Below are 21,949 nucleotides of genomic sequence, written 5' to 3'. Positions count from 1 at the left end.
GGCCCTGAATTATGACAGTGAGGGCGGGGGCGGCCACACCTGACTCTGTACTGCACCGAGCCTTTTCAACCATAATGGTCACAGCAGCAACCGGGGCGAAAAGTCAATCATGGAAAATGCCGTAAAAAGGAAAGTGGAGATGGTCTTTCTGAGAGATTAGCTGCTGTCAAACCCCTGTGTCCTTAAGAATTGATCTTCCTGGACAGGCACAGGGATCAGCTTTCCAGAGACCTGTCTGCAAAGGATCCAATTCCCCAGATACAAACCTCTGAGAGAGAACAATTCTAGACTGTTTGCAGATTGTGCAGAATAGCAGTGTCTGTTGAAAACTTGGACGTCATACTGTAAATGAGCTGATTATATCATATAAACGACATGCATTATACACTCACCTAAAGGATTATTAGGAACACCTGTTCAATTTCTCATTAATGCAATTATCTAACCAACCAATCACATGGCAGTTGCTTCAATGCATTTAGGGGTGTGGTCCTGGTCAAGACAATCTCCTGAACTCCAAACTGAATGTCTGAATGGGAAAGAAAGGTGATTTAAGCAATTTTGAGCGTGGCATGGTTGTTGGTGCCAGACGGGCCGGTCTGACTATTTCACAATCTGCTCAGTTACTGGGATTTTCACGCACAACCATTTCTAGGGTTTACAAAGAATGGTGTGAAAAGGGAAAAACATCCAGTATGCGGCAGTCCTGTGGGCGAAAATGCCTTGTTGATGCTAGAGGTCAGAGGAGAATGGGCCGACTGATTCAAGCTGATAGAAGAGCAACTTTGACTGAAATAACCACTCGTTACAACCGAGGTATGCAGCAAAGCATTTGTGAAGCCACAACACGTACAACCTTGAGGCGGATGGGCTACAACAGCAGAAGACCCCACCGGGTACCACTCATCTCCACTACAAATAGGAAAAAGAGGCTACAATGTGCACAAGCTCACCAAAATTGGACAGTTGAAGACTGGAAAAATGTTGCCTGGTCTGATGAGTCTCGATTTCTGTTGAGACATTCAGATGGTAGAGTCAGAATTTGGCGTAAACAGAATGAGAACATGGATCCATCATGCCTTGTTACCACTGTGCAGGCTGGTGGTGGTGGTGTAATGGTGTGGGGGATGTTTTCTTGGCACACTTTAGGCCCCTTAGTGCCAATTGGGCATCGTTTAAATGCCACAGCCTACCTGAGCATTGTTTCTGACCATGTCCATCCCTTTATGACCACCATGTACCCATCCTCTGATGGCTACTTCCAGCAGGATAATGCACCATGTCACAAAGGTCGAATCATTTCAAATTGGTTTCTTGAACATGACAATGAGTTCACTGTACTAAACTGGCCCCCACAGTCACCAGATCTCAACCCAATAGAGCATCTTTGGGATGTGGTGGAACGGGAGCTTCGTGCCCTGGATGTGCATCCCACAAATCCCCATCAACTGCAAGATGCTATCCTATCAATATGGGCCAACATTTCTAAAGAATGCTTTCAGCACCTTGTTGAATCAATGCCACGTAGAATTAAGGCAGTTCTGAAGGCAAAAGGGGGTCAAACACAGTATTAGTATGGTGTTCCTAATAATCCTTAAGGTGAGTGTATATAAACAGTTTGGGTTTCCCTCTAAACACATTGGGCTGTTTTCTGTTATGTTCAGAATTAGCACTGATCTGATGTTTGCACTGTTTTTTTTAATGTTTAGACATAAGAATGACTCCTCAGCCATTATCACCTCATTCATGTTTTCGTGCTGCCTGGCCGCAACTTACACAGCCAGGAAAGCACATCCTGCTTAGAACAGTTTTGTGATTAGAGTATTTCAAGACTTGGTCTTCAAAATTTCAAAAATGCGTTTACTAGGATCCCTTTGACCCAATAAAATGTGTGGGAGCTGGGGTGATATATTTAAGGCGCGTGTGAGGAATTGAGTTACAGGCTATGAGAAGGGAGTGAGATATTCCCAGACTGGCCTGCTTATGACAGAGCTGGACTGGAATTTTTTCATAGCCATGCATTGGCAATGAGAGGGAGGGAGGGAGGGAGAGAGAGAGAGAGAAAAATCAAATAAAACCTGACCTTGAGCTATTGTCTAGTCAGCATAGTGGGACCAGGAGAGCCAATCTGAAGCATGTCAGCTGGTTCTGCACCGTCTGCACTACCAGATCAATTATTAACACACCACACATGTACTGGACTGTGTGCGTGCAAACATGTATAGCACATAAATATAGTAGACTCCGACAGGAAATCAATAAGAACCTCAACATCATATTTCCTGTTCTCGGATTAAGAAAACATTAACCCTCCCCCCTGCCCTGCATTACATACCAGTTCCTGTTAACTCCCATTTCATTTTCTTATAGTACCCGTTCCTAAACTACATTCGATATGGTAAAGAGATGCCAGAGGACAGTGGCCTTGGGGAGTCTAGATCCTGCCTAATGTAAACTAGACCACAAACTATTTAGGATACTGTATGCAAAAGCACTGGTGGAAGACTGGATTTCAGGGATAATTTACAAATAATGAACCTTACATTGGTGATATAAATCATTTGGTTCTTCTTCTGGAAATACATGTGTTTGTCTTCAGATTTGGAAATGTAACCTTCACTTTATTAAATCTCACAAAGAACCACTTCTGAAACTATTTCTCTGTGTTGATTTCAAGCGTCTTTCACTTGCTGCCCTCCAGCTTTGAGAAATGTCTTTTGGTGGAGTGGAATTGCTAGTTACCTTAGCAGCTAATACTGTAAACACAAACCAGGCCAGGTAACACTGAGCACTTACACAGGGATTCAAAGCAATACAAAAAAAAAGAAAGCACAAGGGAAAATGACACCAGCTAATTTAATCCAGGTGTTGGGTGATTTAAACTCATTACATAACCTGAGCCCCAAGTAATGACAGCATGCACTTTGCATTTGAGAAGGGTGTCTGGGGATAAAAGGTGCTTGTTCTCAACATGTATATTTGCACTGAATCATTGAGACTCAAGTGTCAGCTTGCCGTGAGTGGAGGCACCACAAACGAGCCGCGTTTGGTGTGGGGGAGCTGTGGATCCCTCCGCCTCTCTCTCTGTGTGTTGCTGACGACCGTGCAAGTGTCTGCTCTGATAAATGATCTTCATTGTCCTTGGTGGAGTTGGGTTCGCACAGAGGTGCTACTGTGCAAGGTGCTCTCCAGCTGCCGAATGATATCCTAATCACACACCTATAGAGAAATATAGCAAACACACACTACACATGTACTTTTTTGGCTTTCCAAGACCTGGAAGAGAACTGATAATGTTTTCACAGCCTGAAAGATGTCTTTGTTTCTCTAAATTTGTAGCCAGACCCCTCCCCCCCCCAAGTCCTTTCTCTCCTTCTTTCTATGTTGTTGTTTTACTGCCCAGAAGTGGGTATTATTTGGCTGGGACCTCTCTCCAGATGTTCTGATCAGCAAAGTGCAAACAAAGATGGCTTTCAGAGCCGAGGATGAAACGACCCTGCGCTGGCTGTGTAGTCTGTGGGACACGGATACTGTAGCATGGGAAGAGCCGAGACCCAAGTTACCCGTCCCTGGAAGATATGGGAAACTTAGGATGCTTAAGATTCCAGAGCAGATGACCTCAGGTGACCGCATATCTCCAGGATGGAGGTCAAAGGTCTGACAGTTTGCTGCTTGCTTGCGCTTGTGTGTTTGTAGAAGTATTGGTTGTTTTCCATGTTTTTCCCCTTTTTAAAAGATTACCATGATAAACGTGAACAATACTTTTACTATGGATACATTTGAATTGTGCTCTTCTCTGGTTTTACCCTGTTTATCTCTCCGCAGCTATTTTTGACCAGAATAATACTGCAACTGACAATTAATGTTCATAAGTTATAAACACTGACCAAGCGGTGAAGATTTGGTGAACAAAATTACTACAGTATACACTCATAAGACACTAACATTGTCTCACATTCAGACTAATATAGATTCCAAACCTAAATTGGTCTAAAACACCAAGGGGTAGTTCTAAGGTCATTATTTGTTATTTGTCCATGAATGAAAGTCATTTGGTGCCGTCAAATCCCAGAGAACAAATGAAAAACAGACATGGTCCAGTTTAACGGATGTTTCTGGGAGCATGAATTGAAAGATAAAAAACCTGGAACAAATTGCCCTTTGACAGAGGTATGTTTAGAAGTGCACACGCCTAACCCCCGCCGGGCATGTCTGTGTACCGGCCTGGAATGTCTTCATCATAAACACTTTCTCTGGACGGGCTGCGATGTGGCCTGCCGAGTGTTTTCCTCTCAGCCTCCCAATAAACCTGGGTATTGAATATTATAAAACGACAAAGCGGCAATCGTGACATTAATCTCTTTTGACCTTTTATCTCGCACACTGGGCCAGTTCGCACCTCCATATAAGGAAACTGATATAAAACAATCGCTCATATTTGTGGTTAGAGTCTGGCTGAGTGTCAAGGGTGGGGTCTGGCATTCTTTCCTTTTCTGAGAAATGACAGAAAGACACGCCCTTGGACATGCTGGGATTGACATTACCAACACCTGTTGTCTAGTTTTGTGCCTGGGAAATACTGTAATGTTTTGTTTAGTCATACGATTCAAGTCTAGAGGACCCAATGACACATTATTTGCATGAAACGGTACAGTTTAATCAGGTGTTTCAGTGCTGTCAGAGTCCCGACCTTCAACTTGGTCCAAAGTGATTCAGAAGTCTTTCCATCAACAATATTGCCCATCCCCACCAAATAAGATAACTGCTAATGACATAACGCTAAAGCGCTACTGTTGGTTTTAAGTATCCCAGGGGAGATTGTTATTAAAATAAATTGAATTAAAGGACAATGGGGAAAGGCTAATATGGGTTGACCAAACAATCCACTTTGTCTCCTAATAGGTGTCATGTATTGTGAAGCTAACATGGATTGTGACAGTTATTTTAAATGTACAGCCCTAGTCTATAATCCATCTTGAATAATTCCCTGTCATGTTAAAGTACCCAGCCTGGACACAGAGATGGTGGAATTAAAAAGCAGAACTCGATGATTCAAATGCTGTATAGCGCCCTCACGTTTTCGCCGAGCTGCCATTCACAACGAGGTCCATTTTGAAAGCTCTGTTTAGCGAGACGCGTCGACGCAGATGTGTAATCCCCTGAGCTTCCAAGTAATGAACAGCACAATGTGGGTAATGAATTTGGCAGGGTTGGTTTGTGTCTGCACATCTTTATTCCAGCAGTACGGGTTATATACAGTTACAATAACTAGACTGCTCTGTGGAAGTGAGTCTGACAGAAAGCGGATACCGGCTCGCACAGGGCAGCGAGGTACTGCGTCTTATTTCCCTCGCTGTTTTAATACTGCTGTTGGCTTTTGGTCAGTGAAACAGTAGATCAAACTGGAGGGGCAGTGTTGCTTGTGTTGCATTACGGCAAAACTGATTTTGTAGCACTGAGTTGCGGGCAAGATAATCTTTCAAGCTACATCACATTTACACTCAGGACGAGACAAAAGGTTTTATTCTTGTTATTTTTCTGCTAATGCGTTTTAGTCTTTGAACCATGTCATGTTGGCAAACTTGAGTCTTTTTCTGCTGCGCTGTAGATCACCACGGCTTTGTGACTACCAAGCATTAACAAACCCTTTCCTCCGATTAGAACGATTAAAGCAGAATCGAAAATACATGCGAAACAGAAGCTGAAAAGGCTGGGCTGGAAAACAACTGTGGTGCATCAAGGTTGTACTCAGAACTGCTTATTCGAATTATGCATGTAAACATTTGGAGTTACTCAGGATAGTATCCAGATGTTTTTGTCTGTCAGTAATAATCCCTGTGATGCTGACAGATGCATGTATCCTGGCTGTGGACAGTGATGTGTAGATATGAGCACTTTTGAACTATGTAACTGTAAGGGTTTGCACATTCTTTCAGGTATTTATTTTTTAACAAGCTTATCCTTCAAAAGTGTTACAATAGGGCCACAATATAATAAGCACAACATTGATGCAATTACGTGATTTTGGCCAATCTAATTGGAAACCCAAATGGGACCATTTATATAATTCAGAATTTGACATTAAAAAACAAGGTTAGCATTGTGGCTTAAGTAGCATACACAGATTTAATTATATATAGATCAAGAAATTAGCTACCAAAATTGGATGGGTTATCAGACTCTGAATTCTATTGTATTTTTTTGTTTGTTTGTTTATTTATCTAAAACCAAATGCCTCTAACATGGCCAAGAATATACTTAAAAAAAGTAATTAAATAAATAGATAGAGGAAATGAATCAAGTTAACCAACTCTGCCCAAGTTCTCGTCTTGTGATGGGTGCTGTGGGTGGTTTCCTGTTTGCTGTTGCCATCGCAATGTTTTGATGAAGCTGGAGGTTGTAATCAGATGGAGAAGTGTGTGGTTTGGGTTTGCGGGGAGGGAGAGCGAGAGGTGCGGGGGGGGTTGTTCTGCCCCGTCCTGTGCCCTTCTTAGCCACACAGAGGTTTAGCTAGAAATCTTACCCTGTGGTCGTCTTAATGATGGGTATGATCTCAAAGTAACAAAAGCAGAGCATGCGAGTTCCGCGAAACTCAGCAAGAGACGAAGAGCTCAAGTTTCACAAAGAAAGAAATCCAAAACTCCCTAAACCGTGGACGAGAGAGAGAGAAGGGCCATGTCTCGCGAAACCTTAATTCATCAGCTGTGAGACCCATTGAACATCTCCACCTCCTTCAGCATTTATTTATTTCTTTGCTTATGTGCATATTTATTTATTTTTCTTAATTTATTTTTAATTGGCTCATAATCATTAGCAGGGAATAGTGCCACACACTCCATCCATAAAAGCTCTGAGGTGTCAACAACTTCTCTGCGACCTGCATAGGCTACACCGGGTTGGGTTATAATAAATGCTTGGAGTGACCGTGTTGGCCTAGACAAGAAATGCATCATCATTCACACAAGCTAAAATTCGAGAATTGTGTTCTCGGAAATCCAAATAACTATTTAATTTGTGAACACTTCTACAGCTTCCCCGGCCATGAGGCTGAACAGCAGTGCAAGTTCCTGTAAACCTCACTGACGATACAGGAAGACCGCAGTGGGCTTGAGTTATTTTGTTATTGCGCTGTGAAGGCTGGCTTCAGGGTTGCCAGGGTGTTGGGAAGTGACCCTTTAAGCACAATGGTGTTTACACACTTTAGCAGAGAAGGCACAGAGTGGGTCGAGGTTGTGTAGCTGTACACTGAGTTAAAAAACACGGAGAAAGAAAAGATTTATCACAGAGGGACAAGCCACTCGCTTTGCCCCAGATCACTTAGACTGTACTATGAATATATGTTTAAAGAGTATCTGTGTCTTTAAGTTGTCATGGTTTTGTGTTCTGCCAGGGCAAACTCTCCACTAGAAATAATGCTCTCTGTTTCCTGCTGTACTTGTAAAGTGTTTGACGTTGACGCTCTGCCAGAACAGTTAAACCTGGAGCTGCAGAATCGGGTGGTTTCAACTCCGCTGCCTTCGCCTCTCGCAGCCAATATCCCCGACGGAAAGAATTCTTCCACAGTTTATGTAAACGGCTGAGTCCCTCGTGATGATTATCTGGCTACTGTGTGCCCGGCTTAAAACAGATTTCCTCAGGCTTGTGTAATGAACATGGCAAGACTCAATTGTGGGAGGGGTTTTTAACTTTTTAAAAGACAGAAAAATGACACCGTCCTTCTGCATCACCCATAATGCTTAGCTGCCGACAACCGCTAGACTCTGAAACCACAAAAAAAACCAGACTTGATTCACAGAGCTTCCTTGTGTAGCTAAATTGAGTTTGCAGTGACATGTGCAGCCCTATGAATTATTGAAGTGGGACTGTAGTAAAGACCGGCCTGCAGCGAGCTTTTTGCTGCCGATAAATTGTGCTGAAAGGCGTGACCACTTCAGAGTATGAAATCACCGGACAGTGATGCAGTGTGTGAATACTAACGATGACTTTCGGAGAAGTGTTTCTCATCAGCAATTTTTCTGTCGTATCATCCTAATACGTATGTCCTAATATGGCCTTGTCTGAGTGATTGTCACCAGTGTGAATGCTGCTCAGGTTATTTCCCACCCTCACCGCTTATTCCAACAAATCTGGGATATGGAGGAAGTTTCTGAAAAAGCAGTTTGCTAGTGAATTTGCTACAGGCGTCTCTTTATGTTCTCTGTTGGTAGAGCTGGCCAGCATTCAGCCTCCAGTGTAATTGAGCAATCAAGGATATCGAAGCCCTAGAATAAAACGGACTGAGGCTGATGTGTGTGGGATGGTTAATGTATTTTTAATGTCAAACTAGGCTAATAGTTAAACACGGCTCCCTCTCCCTACGAGTGACTCCTGACGTTTGTAATAAGTCCGTGCCTGTTTGCAGACCATAATATATTTAGTTTTGTATTTTTTTTAAAGGTTACAGAACGAGGTAAAACTTGCCACTAGACATTTTGTCACTTTTATCTTCAGGAAACATTTCAACTTGTGACAATCCACCGAATGACCGGGTGTTGCATGATATGGTATCATACAGAACAGCAGTGTTTGGTCTAGTGTGATACGAGGTTCATTGTGGCCATTTTGCCATCAGTAGTGTGATTGTCAGTAGAGATAACTGGATACATTCTCGTCTATTCTGTTGCAGGCTTGTTCAGTTTTGGATTACTTGACAATGCATTCAGTTAAATTCATACAGAGTGCTGGGCACCAAAGAACTGCTCTTCATAGGAAAGTCCAGGGTTCATATTACCCTCTGTGAAAACTTCAGTCAAGTAGTGTGTTTCAGGCGTGCCAATTCTCTGCTGGGGGTCTGTTTAGAGTGGGCAGTGGCTCGTCTGTGATTTCGATGCCCAGTGTGGTGACCTGGCCTGTTTTTCTTGACTCTCAGGTGGGAGGAGGAGGTGTCCAGGCGACAGCAGATGGAAGCCATGGTGGAGACCCTGCAGGAGGTGAGCGCTGATGACCTGCACCCCCACGGATTCTCTCTACCTCTCCGTGCAACGTAGTTCCTGGTGTTAATGCCAACTTGAGTATATTACACAAGTGACTGATACAAATGTACATTGTGCACGGGTGATTTAGTTAGGGTAGATTTAGAGAGACCATTTCAAGACAGATTACAGAAGCACACGGAATATTCCCAACTGACTTCACTCTTCCAACTGTATTTACAGTATTTGTCCACCGGGTGGCACTGTTCTCTACAGTAATATTCACCTTCTCTTACAAATTGCTAAATTGGTGTTGTGCTCTTGGAACATAAAACATTTGATTGAATCAATGGGTACATGCTGACTAAGGTGCATTTTTTGTGCCCACTGGTGTGTCTAATATTCATGCTGTTTGTTGTCCCCCCAGAATGCCCAGGAATCTGAGGTGATTCAGGATGAGCTAAATGACAAAGTGGAGAGACTGAAGGCAGAGCTGGTGGTTTTCAAAAGCCTGATGACTGATGTGAGTATTGAGTTGTCTGCTTATTCTGTCACCTCACTCGTTATAATCAGAAGGAAAACCCCACCTTTCACAGTACATTACTGCAAACATTCAGATTGTCTTCCTTGTTGTGCATCGCAAAAATATTAACATCTTGAATTCCCCTGGTCCTAAATTATGTTAAAAACTAAAATTTGAAATGCATTGTATTTTATTTTGATCGCTATCATGAAAGGATTTTTTCTTCCTCCAGCAAAAAAAGATAAACAGATTTTTAAAAATGATGAGATTTGCTGTTCAGTTCACAGACAGTCATAAATCTGTGCCATTGTGTCTGTCTGGATCAGCGCCCGTTTCATTCATGTTGAACGCCTGCGTGCATGGGGAAGTGTCTTACCCTCCCTTATTTGGATGTGTGAGCAGCTGGAAAACATTCCTTAAAAAACTGCACACAACCTGGCGGTTAGAAGTGCATTCGCTGAATACTTCCAGAGTGAGGGAAAAGGGGAGGGGAGTCCAGAAAGTCCTGACTCCAAGGACAGATGAACAGTTCATTTTGGAGAGTTACATAGCCCTTTTAATTTTTTTCTCCTTCTCTTGGTTTTTGAACTTGGCTCTTAACCTCATCCGGTAATAAACAGCAGCTGGCCTGCGCTCCCACATTTGTGTTTTATACTGTGCGGTTGGAGCGAATATGAAGCAATTCCCAGATGAAAAGAGCATTTCAGGCTTCTTCTGATAACTTCTGGCAGGCCTTCCTGTTCACATTCCTGTATCTCCCCACATCTGATTCCTCCTTGTGCCTGAGTGGCAGATCGTTCTTCATTAAAGCTATCGGAGAGCCCACAGCGTCGTCGGCTGGTCAGGCAGCTGATCTCTTGAACTCTTTCAAGACTCCCCTCCTCCCTCCGTTGACACCGCACACTGACCCCTGAGTGGAATTTCCTGTGTCCTCCCCATGGTATTGTGAACACCCCATTTTTGTTTTGGGATATTTCCTCAGACTTTATCTATTTTCTCATTACTTACGATAAAGGGTGTGCGGCGACTGCCATGGGTTGCCCAGAGTGCCCGTTTAAATCCAGTACAGAACATCAGGAACCAGTGGAACTTAAAAGTAAGAGTCAAATCACTCACATACACACACACAAAACCAACAACAAAATAAAATACCTTACTAGTGTGGAACAGCTGCAGGCTATATCGGAGAATCAGACTGACGGGCTGAGCTTAACAAGTAGGGAAATATCCCAGCAAAAAAGGGTGTTCCAGATCCAGTAGCAAGAGGGGATGTTTTGTATGACGTCCAAGGTAAATTCTTTGGTCAGATGGAGGCATTATTCAAGACCTGCCCAAAAAAAGAGCAAGACGATCCAGTTGTGCCTATCCTCACCTGGCTTCTATTGGAGCTTTTGCCTAAGCAGTTGTAATGAATGCTCTTGTACCTGAAACTCACAGCTCAGTGTCTGTGGCGTATCTGTTCCACATTAGGATTTGCTTTGCTCCCATGTTACCCCCATGTGGTTCATTTTGCTTTTCATTTTCCCTGACTCTGTGTTATGAAACATCGACACCACCATACCCCCCTCCCAACGCCCTCCCTACTCCAGTACAAAATTACGCTGTTTCAAAACGCCCGGGCCGATTGAACCGCTTCCTCTGGAAGGATCGTTCTTCCGAAAGAGACTTTTGAAACAGCGCTGCCGAGGTCCTTTTCTGTTTGTATATGGGTGTCGGACCATATCGACTGCAGTTGCTTTTGCTCTAGCTTGCAAGCCGAGATCCTAAAGACGTTAATATCCCAGAGAGTGGGATTTAACTGCATGTTTTTAGAATCGGGTGTGGTGCAGCCAGGTCAAAAGCAATGCCATGGTGGACCACTCTGCATCGGCACACTGCATGCTGTGAAAAGTGAGCCACACACCTGTAAAAGCCCTGGATCCGATCCAGCAAAACATTTTGGATTAAGTCTCCGTTCTTTGTGTCATGCAGGAGGGTGAACTGAAATTGGGCTTTCTAATTAGGGAATGGTGACTCAGTTAAAATAGTAGGTAGGCAAACTCTCCCAGGAACGATCTTTCCCCTTCTTCCTCCAGCAAATGTCAGACCTGGACACCAAGATCCAGGAGAAAGCCATGAAGGTGGACATGGACATCTGTCGTCGGATTGACATCACGGCCAAGCTGTGTGACGTGGCCCAGCAACGCAACTCCGAGGACATGTCCAAGATGTTCCAGGTAAGCCAATCCAGAATGCCAGCAGAACCGAACTGAACATGTACCTTTTAAACAACACAGGCACCAGCTGGAGTGTGGATCGGTTGTGTGTCGGTGGGTGGGGGGCTCACAGATGAGTACAGATTCTGTATTACAACGGGATAATAGAGATCAGTTTTCCCCAATGGTTTCCAGAGAGCTACTTCTGTTCAAAGCAGATTTAAAATAAATAAATAACAAGCCACCCCTCCAGATTTAATTGTACATATACTAATACAGAAAAAATGCAATACAATTGAACTATATATATATTTTAAGTTGGATAGTGGTCAAGCTGACAAACACACGCCAGATCTCCCAGGTGTCCGTGCTAGGGATCGCACAGTCCTAACTATTGCCTGTGCTAGATCTGTATATTTTAGCTGATCCGCAGGATATTTTCTTTGCTTGATAGGGGACGTTGGCTGGTAGCCAGTGCAATCCAGCAGCCGAACCCAGCTCCTTCGCTTCCGAGTGTAGCTATTAGAGGCTACCACCTCCCCTCCCCCCCCCCCCAATCCCCTCAAGATCACCGCTTCTGCTGATGCCGTCACTTCTCTCTATGCACACAAGGCACTCGCATTGCGCTGAATGGGGCTGGCAAAGTGTTGGCTGTAAACTGGGATTGTACATGTGTAGGTTGTGCACATTATTGCAGATAAATAAATGTTTTTAGGAGACGTAGGGATGACTCGGTAAATACTGCTGCATAATTGCTAGCGATGGGACCTCTGTTTTACTTCGGGCCTGACTGAGCAGAGTCACATGAGCACAATTAGCCGCAGGAGGTGAAAAGCCAGTTTAGCATTGTTTATGCCATTTTTGGGTCAGTTGGTTTTAGATTGACATGCATACATACACTACACATCACACGCTACTCGCATTTCACTCATCGACCAGTGTTGGGTGTCTTCACTTTGGCTGTGTCATGGTAGCAGTTGGCCATCGACAGTAGGGCCAACACTTGCTCATGGTTGACAGCTGGAGTTTCCTCCGTGTGAAAAGGAGGCTACGGCCGTGATTCTGGCTCACTCTGAATAGTAATGGGGAAGCCAGGGGAATATCTCTTGGCCGATGTTCTGCTTTACTCCGGAATCGGGTTTTATTGCTCTGTTTCTCCGTATGCTGCAAATGCGTGAAAGACCACATAATCAAATAAAAATTGAAAGCTGCAGACACAATCATGTCGCCCCCTAAACATCTACACCGACAACTTGAGCTGAGTAGCAACTGAACTTGATTGCCTGCATGACCTTGGTTGATTCATCCAGCGCTTGCGACACTGGCCCAACCTCGGTTACTCGTGAGGTGAACCGGGGCGTCTGTGCTGATCTGGGATGTGCCTTCCCGTAGGTAAACACGGTGTGCAAGAAGAAGGAACGCAAGCCTGTGTCTGACGAGGAGAGCTCAGAGATGGACGCGGAGCCCAGCTGCAATGCTGAGGAGGAAGTGGCCGGCTCCTTGAACATCACGGATGAGATGAAGCGCATGCTCAACCAACTGTGAGTGTCCATCTACTCCCGTCCTCACTGCTGGCTCACAGAGACACGAAGCCCAGCCTTGAGTTTCGTTTAGTTACAACACGCTCCAAGTGATTATCACTGAACTGCCTGATGCTGTTTTTTTAGCTCAGTGTTTATTCCAGTGTCTGATAGTTATGGTGAATTCAGCTGGTCTGGGTCTGTTTGTAGTCAGTCCTGAGGTTTTTTCCGGTTGGGATCGTTCTGGCTTGATCTCACAGTTCCACCAACTGGCCAGACAGAGAACTACACAGAACATTGAGGAATGGCAGCATGATGTATCAGTGAATACATTAAGTATTGTTTGGTTTGATATTAGTTCATTAGAATTTTATTTTCACAGCTCTTGAAAAACTAAATAATACTCCTTTAATAATAATAATAAGACTCCTTTATCTGGCTGCAGTGCTATGATACTTTTGTTTTTATACAGATCTATCACATTTATTTAATTTATTATTGCTTCATCCTTGTTTGTAAAATTACCAGATGCCTCTTACCACCCCCTTTACACTCCACTAACAACACTAGTTTCACATCTATACTTGTTCGGGGTCTGTGCCCTTCAATCTCCATTTCTTGTTCTCTTTCTTCTCTCTTTGTGTATGTGGACCCCTCTTGAAACGTGGTGGCTGTTGTGTTTGTCGTCCCTTCCTCTCTCTCTCTCTCTCTGTTATTCTTTCCTTCTGTTTGTCCTCCCTTTTGTCCTCCCTGCCTTTCCTTTCCCATCCCTCTCTCTCTCTCTCTCTCTCTCTCTCTCTCTCTCATGCGCAGAACTTGCTCAGACTCTTCATTTGTTGCCAGGCGGGAGACGTTCGACTTCGACGACGACTGCGACAGCCTGACGTGGGAGGAGAACGAGGACACCCTGCTGCTGTGGGAGGACTTCACCAATTACAACACCCCGGCGGCCATCACCGCCGCTGCCGCTTGTGCCCCCGAGATGCAGGCCGAGGGACAGGAGCCCGTGAGTGTCTCGGCCTGCCTATCCGCACCCCCGACACAGCCACACATTCCTGCACCCAGTCTGTGTCACCCAAACTCCGGATCAGTCCTTTTTTATGCTCTATCGGGCTGTACAGATGGAACAGTACAAATTATATTGGGGTATAACTATATTTTAGGGAATCCCAATGTGGTAAAAAAAGAAAATAGGGCCCTGCTAACTGAAGTCCTGCTTCTCGGGGGGCTTTGGTTGATCTATCAATACATATACAAATTCACATTCATGCTGGAGGGATGGACTTTTAAATGCAATCGGACATCTCTTGTTTCTGGTGGTGTTTGCTGCCCTGGGATTAATTTATCCTTTTTCTGTGGAGGTGATTTTCTGAGCCCCAGTGTAATGAATCATAATGTCACTGTGGCCGCTGTGTACATGCCCTGTCGGCCACCCGCTCCGCAGCATGGCTCTCTATTCCCTGAGAGAGAGAGACAGAGAGACAGAGAGAGAGAGAGAGAGAGGCTTTCACACATTTTGCTTGCACTCACCCCCCTGCACACACACCAGATAATTACACAGACATATTGAATAAATTCTCTACATTTAATACATACTCTGGAGTATCTGCTTACCCAGGTTGAATATAAGGAAGCATCAACATGATTTGAAGATTGTGTTTCTGCAATATGATCCCTGATGTCCCTCTGTGTGTCTGTGAGAATATAGAGCTGTCTATATGGACACATTATGGGTCTGTCTTCATTGTTCTTTTCCGTCTCCCTCCCCTTGGAAGAACTCTCAGGACGAGAGCCTGGGCAGTCTGATCGACGAGACGGAGTGCCTCTTCAAGACCCGGGAGCAGGAGTACCAGGAGACAATAGACCAAATAGAGGTGAGGCAGCACCACGGGATGTAGGACGATTTTCTTTAGTCTACCTGGCTGCATCGAACTCTTAATGTCCTACATCATTGTGTTTCTGTTTAATAGCAGGCCTACTTGTACTGCCAACCCAAAGCTGTTTTCTTTCTTGGCCTTCCCCTCTGTGCTGCCCACACTCACCCTCCCTCTCTCTCTCCCTCCCCCTCCTCAGCTGGAGCTGGCCAATGCCAAGAGCGACATGAACCGCCACCTGCATGAGTACATGGAGATGTGCAGCATGAAGCGGGGGCTGGACGTGCAGATGGAGACCTGCCGGAGACTCATCAAGAGATCGGGGGGCAGGTGAGAGCAGCGTCACCCCGCTGGGCTCGAACCCCCAGCCGCATTATAAACGGTTGGAAATATACCACACCTGTTCATTTAGGAGTAAAACAGTCATCCGGGGTTTAGGGTCCTCAGGGGGCCCCTGAGCCTGGGCACTCAAAGCCAGGTCTGCTTGGGATTTTAGACCCTCATCTCTCAATGCTTTGATGGCCAGGATTGGGTGATTGAATGATATTATTTTCCCTCATATAATGCCTTGATTTACCACAGTAAACATAAAAGAGCAGTTCACAGGAACTTAAATGAAGGCACACTGGTGTTATCTTAGTTTAGTGTAGTAAAGCAGCAGGGAGGCACGGTCAAACACAATGAACGCAAGCTACGTTCATATAAAAGCAAAGGTACACGTGTACAGTGACCCTCTCTTCTCCTTTTCTCTCCTCTCCTGCAGAAACTCACCGTCCTTCAGCTCAGTGGCCAGCAGCGACTCAGGGAACACAGATGAAATCCAGGATGAGCTCGAGAGAGACGGGGAGGGCGACAGCACCGTCAGCTGATGAAAACTGCGGCGGGAAAAAGAAAAGGAGAAACGAAAACACAAAAAAAACACAATGGAAAAAACAAAAAAAAGACACAAATGCTGTACTCCTGTCTTATCACTGGGTATGGGTGGGGGGGTGGGGGGACGGGGGGATCCTGAGTACATCCTGAGAGGGAAAAACAGAAAAGAAAACGACAACAACTCCCAGCTTTGAGGATTGGTGCTTAACATTTCTATCCTGGTAGAAATCTGTGAATTCTCCTGCTTGATGAGCATAAGACAAACAAAGATGGCGTCTAGTGTTACTGCTGTGCTCCATCCTTAAGCGCTGCGGGTCTCTGCTCTCCACGGGCTTCACACAGGCAGGTAGGCCTAGAAAATCTACGAGGCGGGGAGCTAATCTGACCGAAAAAGGACAAAAATAAATCGGGCCAAGTCCTGAGGTTCGGAGAATAATATGGGCCTGAACTAAAAGTGTCCTTCGGGTGTTTCATGGTCAATTAATAAACCTGATTGTTAAATTAGGCATAAGGATAGAATTTGCTGCTATGAAATATATCTATATAGATATATATTTGTTCAATTTCAAAATGGAACTGTATTGGAAACATTTTAAAAGTAAGGGAAGGGTAGTATTTCTGTCTTGGTTGTATTTATATGGTGCAGGGGAACAATTCTGTATCACAAACCCATCTGCTGTACTGTGCAGAGCTGTATAGAAAGGATACGAGCCGATTGAAGCTAGTGCTGAGCTTGTTGGGAGCAGGCGGGACCCGGCAGTGCCTAAAGATTGCACAGCCCTCGCTGAATAACACTGTGTTCAAGTACTATGCAATAAGCTAGCCTTATTTCTGGACAAAACTTTCCTATCATTTGTTTTGCCTTTCCTTTGCTGGGCAGGAATTGTGCATCACCGAACAAGAGCGCTTTGATCTGCTTTATGAGTGCAGAGGAAATGGGGGGCTAACCGTGTTTTCGCTACAGCTTCTGTGGGGAAAAATCATACGTGTGTCGATAAGGAACAGTGTCCCAAACTTTCTCTCGTCCGTGGGATTGTCGGCAACAGGCCGCGATGAACGGGCTGATCTGAACCTCGAGAACTACGTGCCTACGGGAATGTCATGAATGTCGACTGCCTTATTAGATTGTGATTCCGTGCATCTGTCTAAAGAGTAGTAGTTGCCCATCCATTTCAGTCACAGAGGTTTGCTTCTCCATAACGTTACGTTCCTACTGAAATTAATACCGTTTCTCAGTCTGTAGAGCAGCGATCTTAAAGGATTACTCATTGGCCACTCGCTCTGACTGTGGGTGCTAGCGGAAAACGTGCCAAAAAGGATTCATGGTATTCGACTGCAAAACTGAAAAGGCATTCGATTAATTAATTATTTTTGTCTGCTTTTTGGTTCAGATATTGAAGGTTTTGCTGCATTGATGCCCAGTGGAGATGGGATTTCGACAATATCTCCCATAATCCCCCACTTCAAATTACACAGACAGCGGTGAAAGCAAATCCGCAACTCACTTTTTTTAACGAAAGAAGCCTTAAACCACTTAGTAGTTATAACAGACTCTGTGGCACACCAAAAATACAAACCTAGACAGTTCAGACACTTCACTTTCAGCTCCCCTCTTCTCATTATATATTGCTGAGATCTGGTTAGCTGGAAACAAATCAACTGACATTTCAGTCAGGATCTGTGTGTTGCCTTCTGTTTTGTCCTTATTCTTAAAAACCCTTCAAATAGATGAAAGTAGAATGGTACACTGTTCCTTATAGTTTTTAATTTTAATTTTATGTTAATTAACTCCTAAAGCCATTTCTTGTATATTAAAGTCTGTTGGTGTTTTATCATACCTTAGTGGCCTTTTGTTCAAGTGGTTATAAGTAGTAAGTTATTGTTATAGGCATCCATTACTCTGTTGGTATATTGGTTTTGTTCTTTTTTTAATCGTCATTATTATTTTTATTCCGAAGCTTTTTAGCAGCTGATATAGACAGATGGAGCCAAATTGAGAAGAAAGTTTGAGAGGGTACGAGAGACATGTTTTTTTTTTTTATCTTAGAGTTCATTTGCAGTCGACAGCTGGATTAAGTCACGTGCAAAGAAATACTGCGAGTCTGATAAATGTGTAACGAACAATATTTTAAAAATAACGAGGGCTGCGTAATGCCATGTTAAATGTTTGTATAAATTTCTATGGTGAATGATGGGGTAGTGACGTAGTCTCGTCCTGCCCATAGTTAGAGGGCAGAGGGACTATAGCATGATATTGTTTCTGCCTTGATTGTTAATGACTTAACAACTCGCAGGATTGTAGCCAGACAAGCCACCATATGTACTTTGCAATCACACAAACCAATTTTAACTTTGCGGGGGGAGAAAGTCGGGATTTCCTGGGGAGTCTCCTGCCCTTGGGACCCTGGGTCCTGCTCACTTAATCAAAATGCCACTTTTTATGGCTGTATGCTTTTAATGGTCTCCGACTAAGTGTCACATTGACACTTTATTTTATTTTTTTAGACTTGAAATCGGAACAATCATGACTGTACATTTGAAATTTGTTTCCAAAAAGGAAAAAATCTAAACAAATGCAGAAAAACATTGACTTGATCATAACAAAAGCCTTCGGTAATAGAGAAAAGAAAAAGGTTATTGTTGTTTTTATTTGGGCCGGGGTGGTGGTGGGGTGGGATTGGGGTCTCGCATGTGAGCAGGGTGAATGCTGTAGCCCAGATGTTAACGCATCATGTACTGCTCCATGAGGCGTTTGTTTGTGGATCTGCTTGGAAGAGTTGTCATTTGTGTGTTTAATCCAACAAACACAGTTGTGAAACTGGAAGACAAGAAAAACAAAAAAAGCAAACCATCCTTCAGACATCCCGTTGAAAGCTTTTGCCTAGAGAGGTCCAAAAGAACATTCATCTCCATGTCTGATCTGATTCCCTTTTCTTTTTTGCTTTCTCTCTTCACTGGGGTGTCGAAATGTAACGTCGTCTGAGAACTACAGTGTAAAGGGATCAGAGACAGGCGGACACCGAACGAGCAGACCTCTTGTATTGTTTTTATTTTAAATCATATTTTTTTTTATGTATGTTTACTTGGTGTTTTTTTTATCATCTATAATTATCATTTGTATCGGTCTAAGTGGAAGAGGGATAATGGTGGGGGCAACAGCAAGAAAATGATACATGTGCACGACTGGAGGCAGGCACTGTAGGCCATATTTTAGAGAAGATGCATTGAGGTCTTTGCAGCTAAAATGACAACCGTCAACCTCAGTGTGCTAAGCATTTTGGCCAACTTCAGAGGGGGCCCTGTCGAAAAGGCTTGGGGGGTGAAATCCAGAGCTGCTCCGTCCATGGGAATTGTTTATCTGTTTTCCAACTAAAAGCCTTGCGCATACAGAGAGCCATGGGAACAAATGGCACCGGAAAAGCGGTTGGGCGTGACCGCTAAGAGCACAGTGCTTTAGGCTTTGTAGTCTGATGAAGGCTCTGGGCTCATGCAAACTTTCTCAGACCTCGGGCCCCCTCTGCCTTGTTCTGTGGGGTGTCTACTGCCCACAGTGCAGCGCAGACGACGCCACCCCGGTTGAGATTTACTTAGCCCTAATAAACTGGCACAAAAAGGCTCAGCAGCTACAACGTAACTGATTATGAAAACCATCATAATTCAAACGCAGGTCCTCAATGAGCCCTTCTGATTGGCTGCTGTGCCTGCGGTCCTGGGTGGCATGTATCCTTTTAATTGCTCTTCTGTACACATATAAGGAAATAAGTATGCAATGACTGTCTTTTGCTTGGGCCTATTTAGTTTTCCAGTGTCATTTTTGAAGCATCTCAAGCCCTGTCTTCTCCGGCACGACACAGCCTGGTTTTTGGTCTTTCCTGGCTGGCGTGGAGAGAACGCACTTGTCGAAGATTAGGGCTGGCTGGCTGTTTCTCCTTTCCTGGGAGTCTTCTGCTGCAGTCGGTGTTTATACAGCAGTTCCCCACTAGAGGGGGTTGCGGCACAACAATCTGTCAATGGTACTGTGTCGCAGCCTTAACAGGAGGTTGGACTAGCTGGATCCTGGTCGTCTCTAGTTTTCGACTGGTTTCAGATGCTTCGAAGATCTCTGGTCGTGTCTTTTGGTTTCTTTATTTGCCAAGAAATTAACAAAGCAGTATTTCATTATCTCTGACATTTGGGATCAAAGCCTGAAACCTGATTTAGCCTGAGGTAAAGGATCACTTTAGTTTTGCAAAGAGTTCTTAAAAGAAAAAAACAAACAATCGTGGCTAGAATGTATGAACACTTCTTATTATTGCTGTATATTGAATGTAACGTATGTTTCCAGGTTTTCCTCACCAATATGTCCATCACTTCTGTCATATATTAACGTACTCCTGTACACCTGGTTCTGAAAAGCCATGAGTCTTCAGCAAGGGAGCCCTTACAGAAGTGTGTATTCATTACCTTTACTTCATAATGAAGCAGATTAACCCAATTTCAGGGTAGTCCACTGCTCACAGGTTGAAATTATACTATGTCAGGTAGAGATTCTGTTGCATTATTATCTGGTCGCATATTTAGTCATTTTATGCCAAATGTAATTTGAGAACATTTAAATTGTCACCCAAATGCAATTCTGATGCTGCTGTAGTATGTTGAATCATACTGACATCACCAGTATATGTTCATGTTCATACTGGATTTTTCTAAGCAGTGATTATCTTCTGTAAGAGAGTCTTTATCAAAGTGCTAACACTGGTTTCACGGCTGTTTTTTCATCTTGTTTTATGAGGGATTTTGTGTATTTTGATTGTGGAGAGTTTGGAACATAATGTCTGTACTGTAATGAAGATCCTTACAGCCCCGTCTGGTCTCCTCCTCAAATTACAATCCACCCGGGTCATTGTTTTATGGCCAAAGGAGGAGTATGGTGGTGGCGGATTGCTCTGTTTGTCCCATTATCTTTGAGAATGTGTCGCCCCATTAGCGGAGTCTTTCCCAAAGTGATACTGTGGATGAGGGAGAAGGGAAGCAGTGAGGGGGTTAACGCTTTGGCATGAAGACAACATAGGGTGCGGGGAGCGGACAAGTGGAAGTTTCTCTGTCCAACTCGGGTTCTTTCAAATCCATCGATCGACTCCTGCATCTCTTTTGAATTGCTTTTCCTTGTATCCTGATGTAGGCCACCCCAACGGCTTCACGATAACCCTCACAGTTCAGGTTTCTAGCACCCTCTCGGACCCAGTGCCTTATTTAGGTCCTCTGGTTGCATTGGAGCGAGAGTTGTGAGAACCAGAGCTGTACCAGTTATCAAAGAATCTAAGGTCTCTGCTGGTCTTTTACTGACTTTCTTATGGTGTTAGCATGCTGGTAAGGGTGTAGGGGGAGGCTCATGCGGTTTTGTGGACACCGCCCTGTTCTTTCATTCGATAGCTTCTCCCAGCTGCCTTACTGTTCTCTCTCATCAGTCGGCCGCACCCTTCTCCCCCTGCATCTTCGTTCATACAGTTCCAAATGAAACTGCTGTTTAAACAAATCAAAAATCAGTTTACTGTATTGTTGTATATAGTTTAACAATTCTTATTTTATTTTTGATCCTTGTTGTATACAGTCTATGAATATATATATATATATATATATATATATCTATAAATATATATATGAGCTTCCTTTTTTAAAAAATTAAATAAAATGAAAACAAAAAACCAACAAACAATTGCACTTCGTTTTGGGAATGGCCGTTGTATCAAAATGACGGTTGTAATGGTATCTGGAAAAGAAAAAAAAAAGAATAAAAGTATGTTCAAGGGGTATTGTGATATTGGTGTTTTGTGTTTCACAACAGATGTGTTTCTCACGAGATCTCCAAGACACGGTAACAGTTTTGCTTTGCTGTAGGAAACAATGTCTTTGAAACTGCCATTCGTATCCTTTTCTCATTAAGCACCTTTCCAGCATTAGATATCACCTGCTTTTTAAAAGTAGTTTTCAAGGACACCCCTTGGTAGAAATATTACCCTTCAGGCTTGGCACT

The 21,949-nt window shown here is 43.8% G+C and overlaps 1 protein-coding gene across 4 annotated transcripts in view; it reads left to right on the top strand.

Annotated features, from left to right (window-relative positions):
- iffo2b (intermediate filament family orphan 2b) overlaps nt 1-21,726 on the top strand; it is a 41,047-nt gene extending 19,321 nt beyond the window's left edge. The window contains exons 2-10 of one of the 4 annotated variants that reach the window (XM_066690509.1): nt 8,909-8,969; nt 9,379-9,474; nt 10,490-10,570; nt 11,550-11,690; nt 13,062-13,210; nt 14,003-14,195; nt 14,965-15,063; nt 15,263-15,393; nt 15,827-21,726. In XM_066690509.1, the coding sequence (XP_066546606.1) occupies nt 8,909-8,969; nt 9,379-9,474; nt 10,490-10,570; nt 11,550-11,690; nt 13,062-13,210; nt 14,003-14,195; nt 14,965-15,063; nt 15,263-15,393; nt 15,827-15,932 (1,057 nt within the window). In that variant the 3' untranslated portion in view covers nt 15,933-21,726. The remainder of the gene's footprint in view (nt 1-8,908; nt 8,970-9,378; nt 9,475-10,489; nt 10,571-11,549; nt 11,691-13,061; nt 13,211-14,002; nt 14,196-14,964; nt 15,064-15,262; nt 15,394-15,826) is intronic. The other 3 variants (XM_066690510.1, XM_066690511.1, XM_066690512.1) reach the window with 3 other exon arrangements.
- The last annotated feature ends 223 nt before the right edge of the window (nt 21,727-21,949 follow it).

This window comes from Amia ocellicauda, chromosome 18 (genome assembly GCF_036373705.1).
Source record: "Amia ocellicauda isolate fAmiCal2 chromosome 18, fAmiCal2.hap1, whole genome shotgun sequence".
Lineage (NCBI taxonomy): Eukaryota > Metazoa > Chordata > Actinopteri > Amiiformes > Amiidae > Amia > Amia ocellicauda.
Note: the sequence above shows the minus strand (reverse complement) of the source record. Positions and strands in the feature narration are given on the sequence as shown.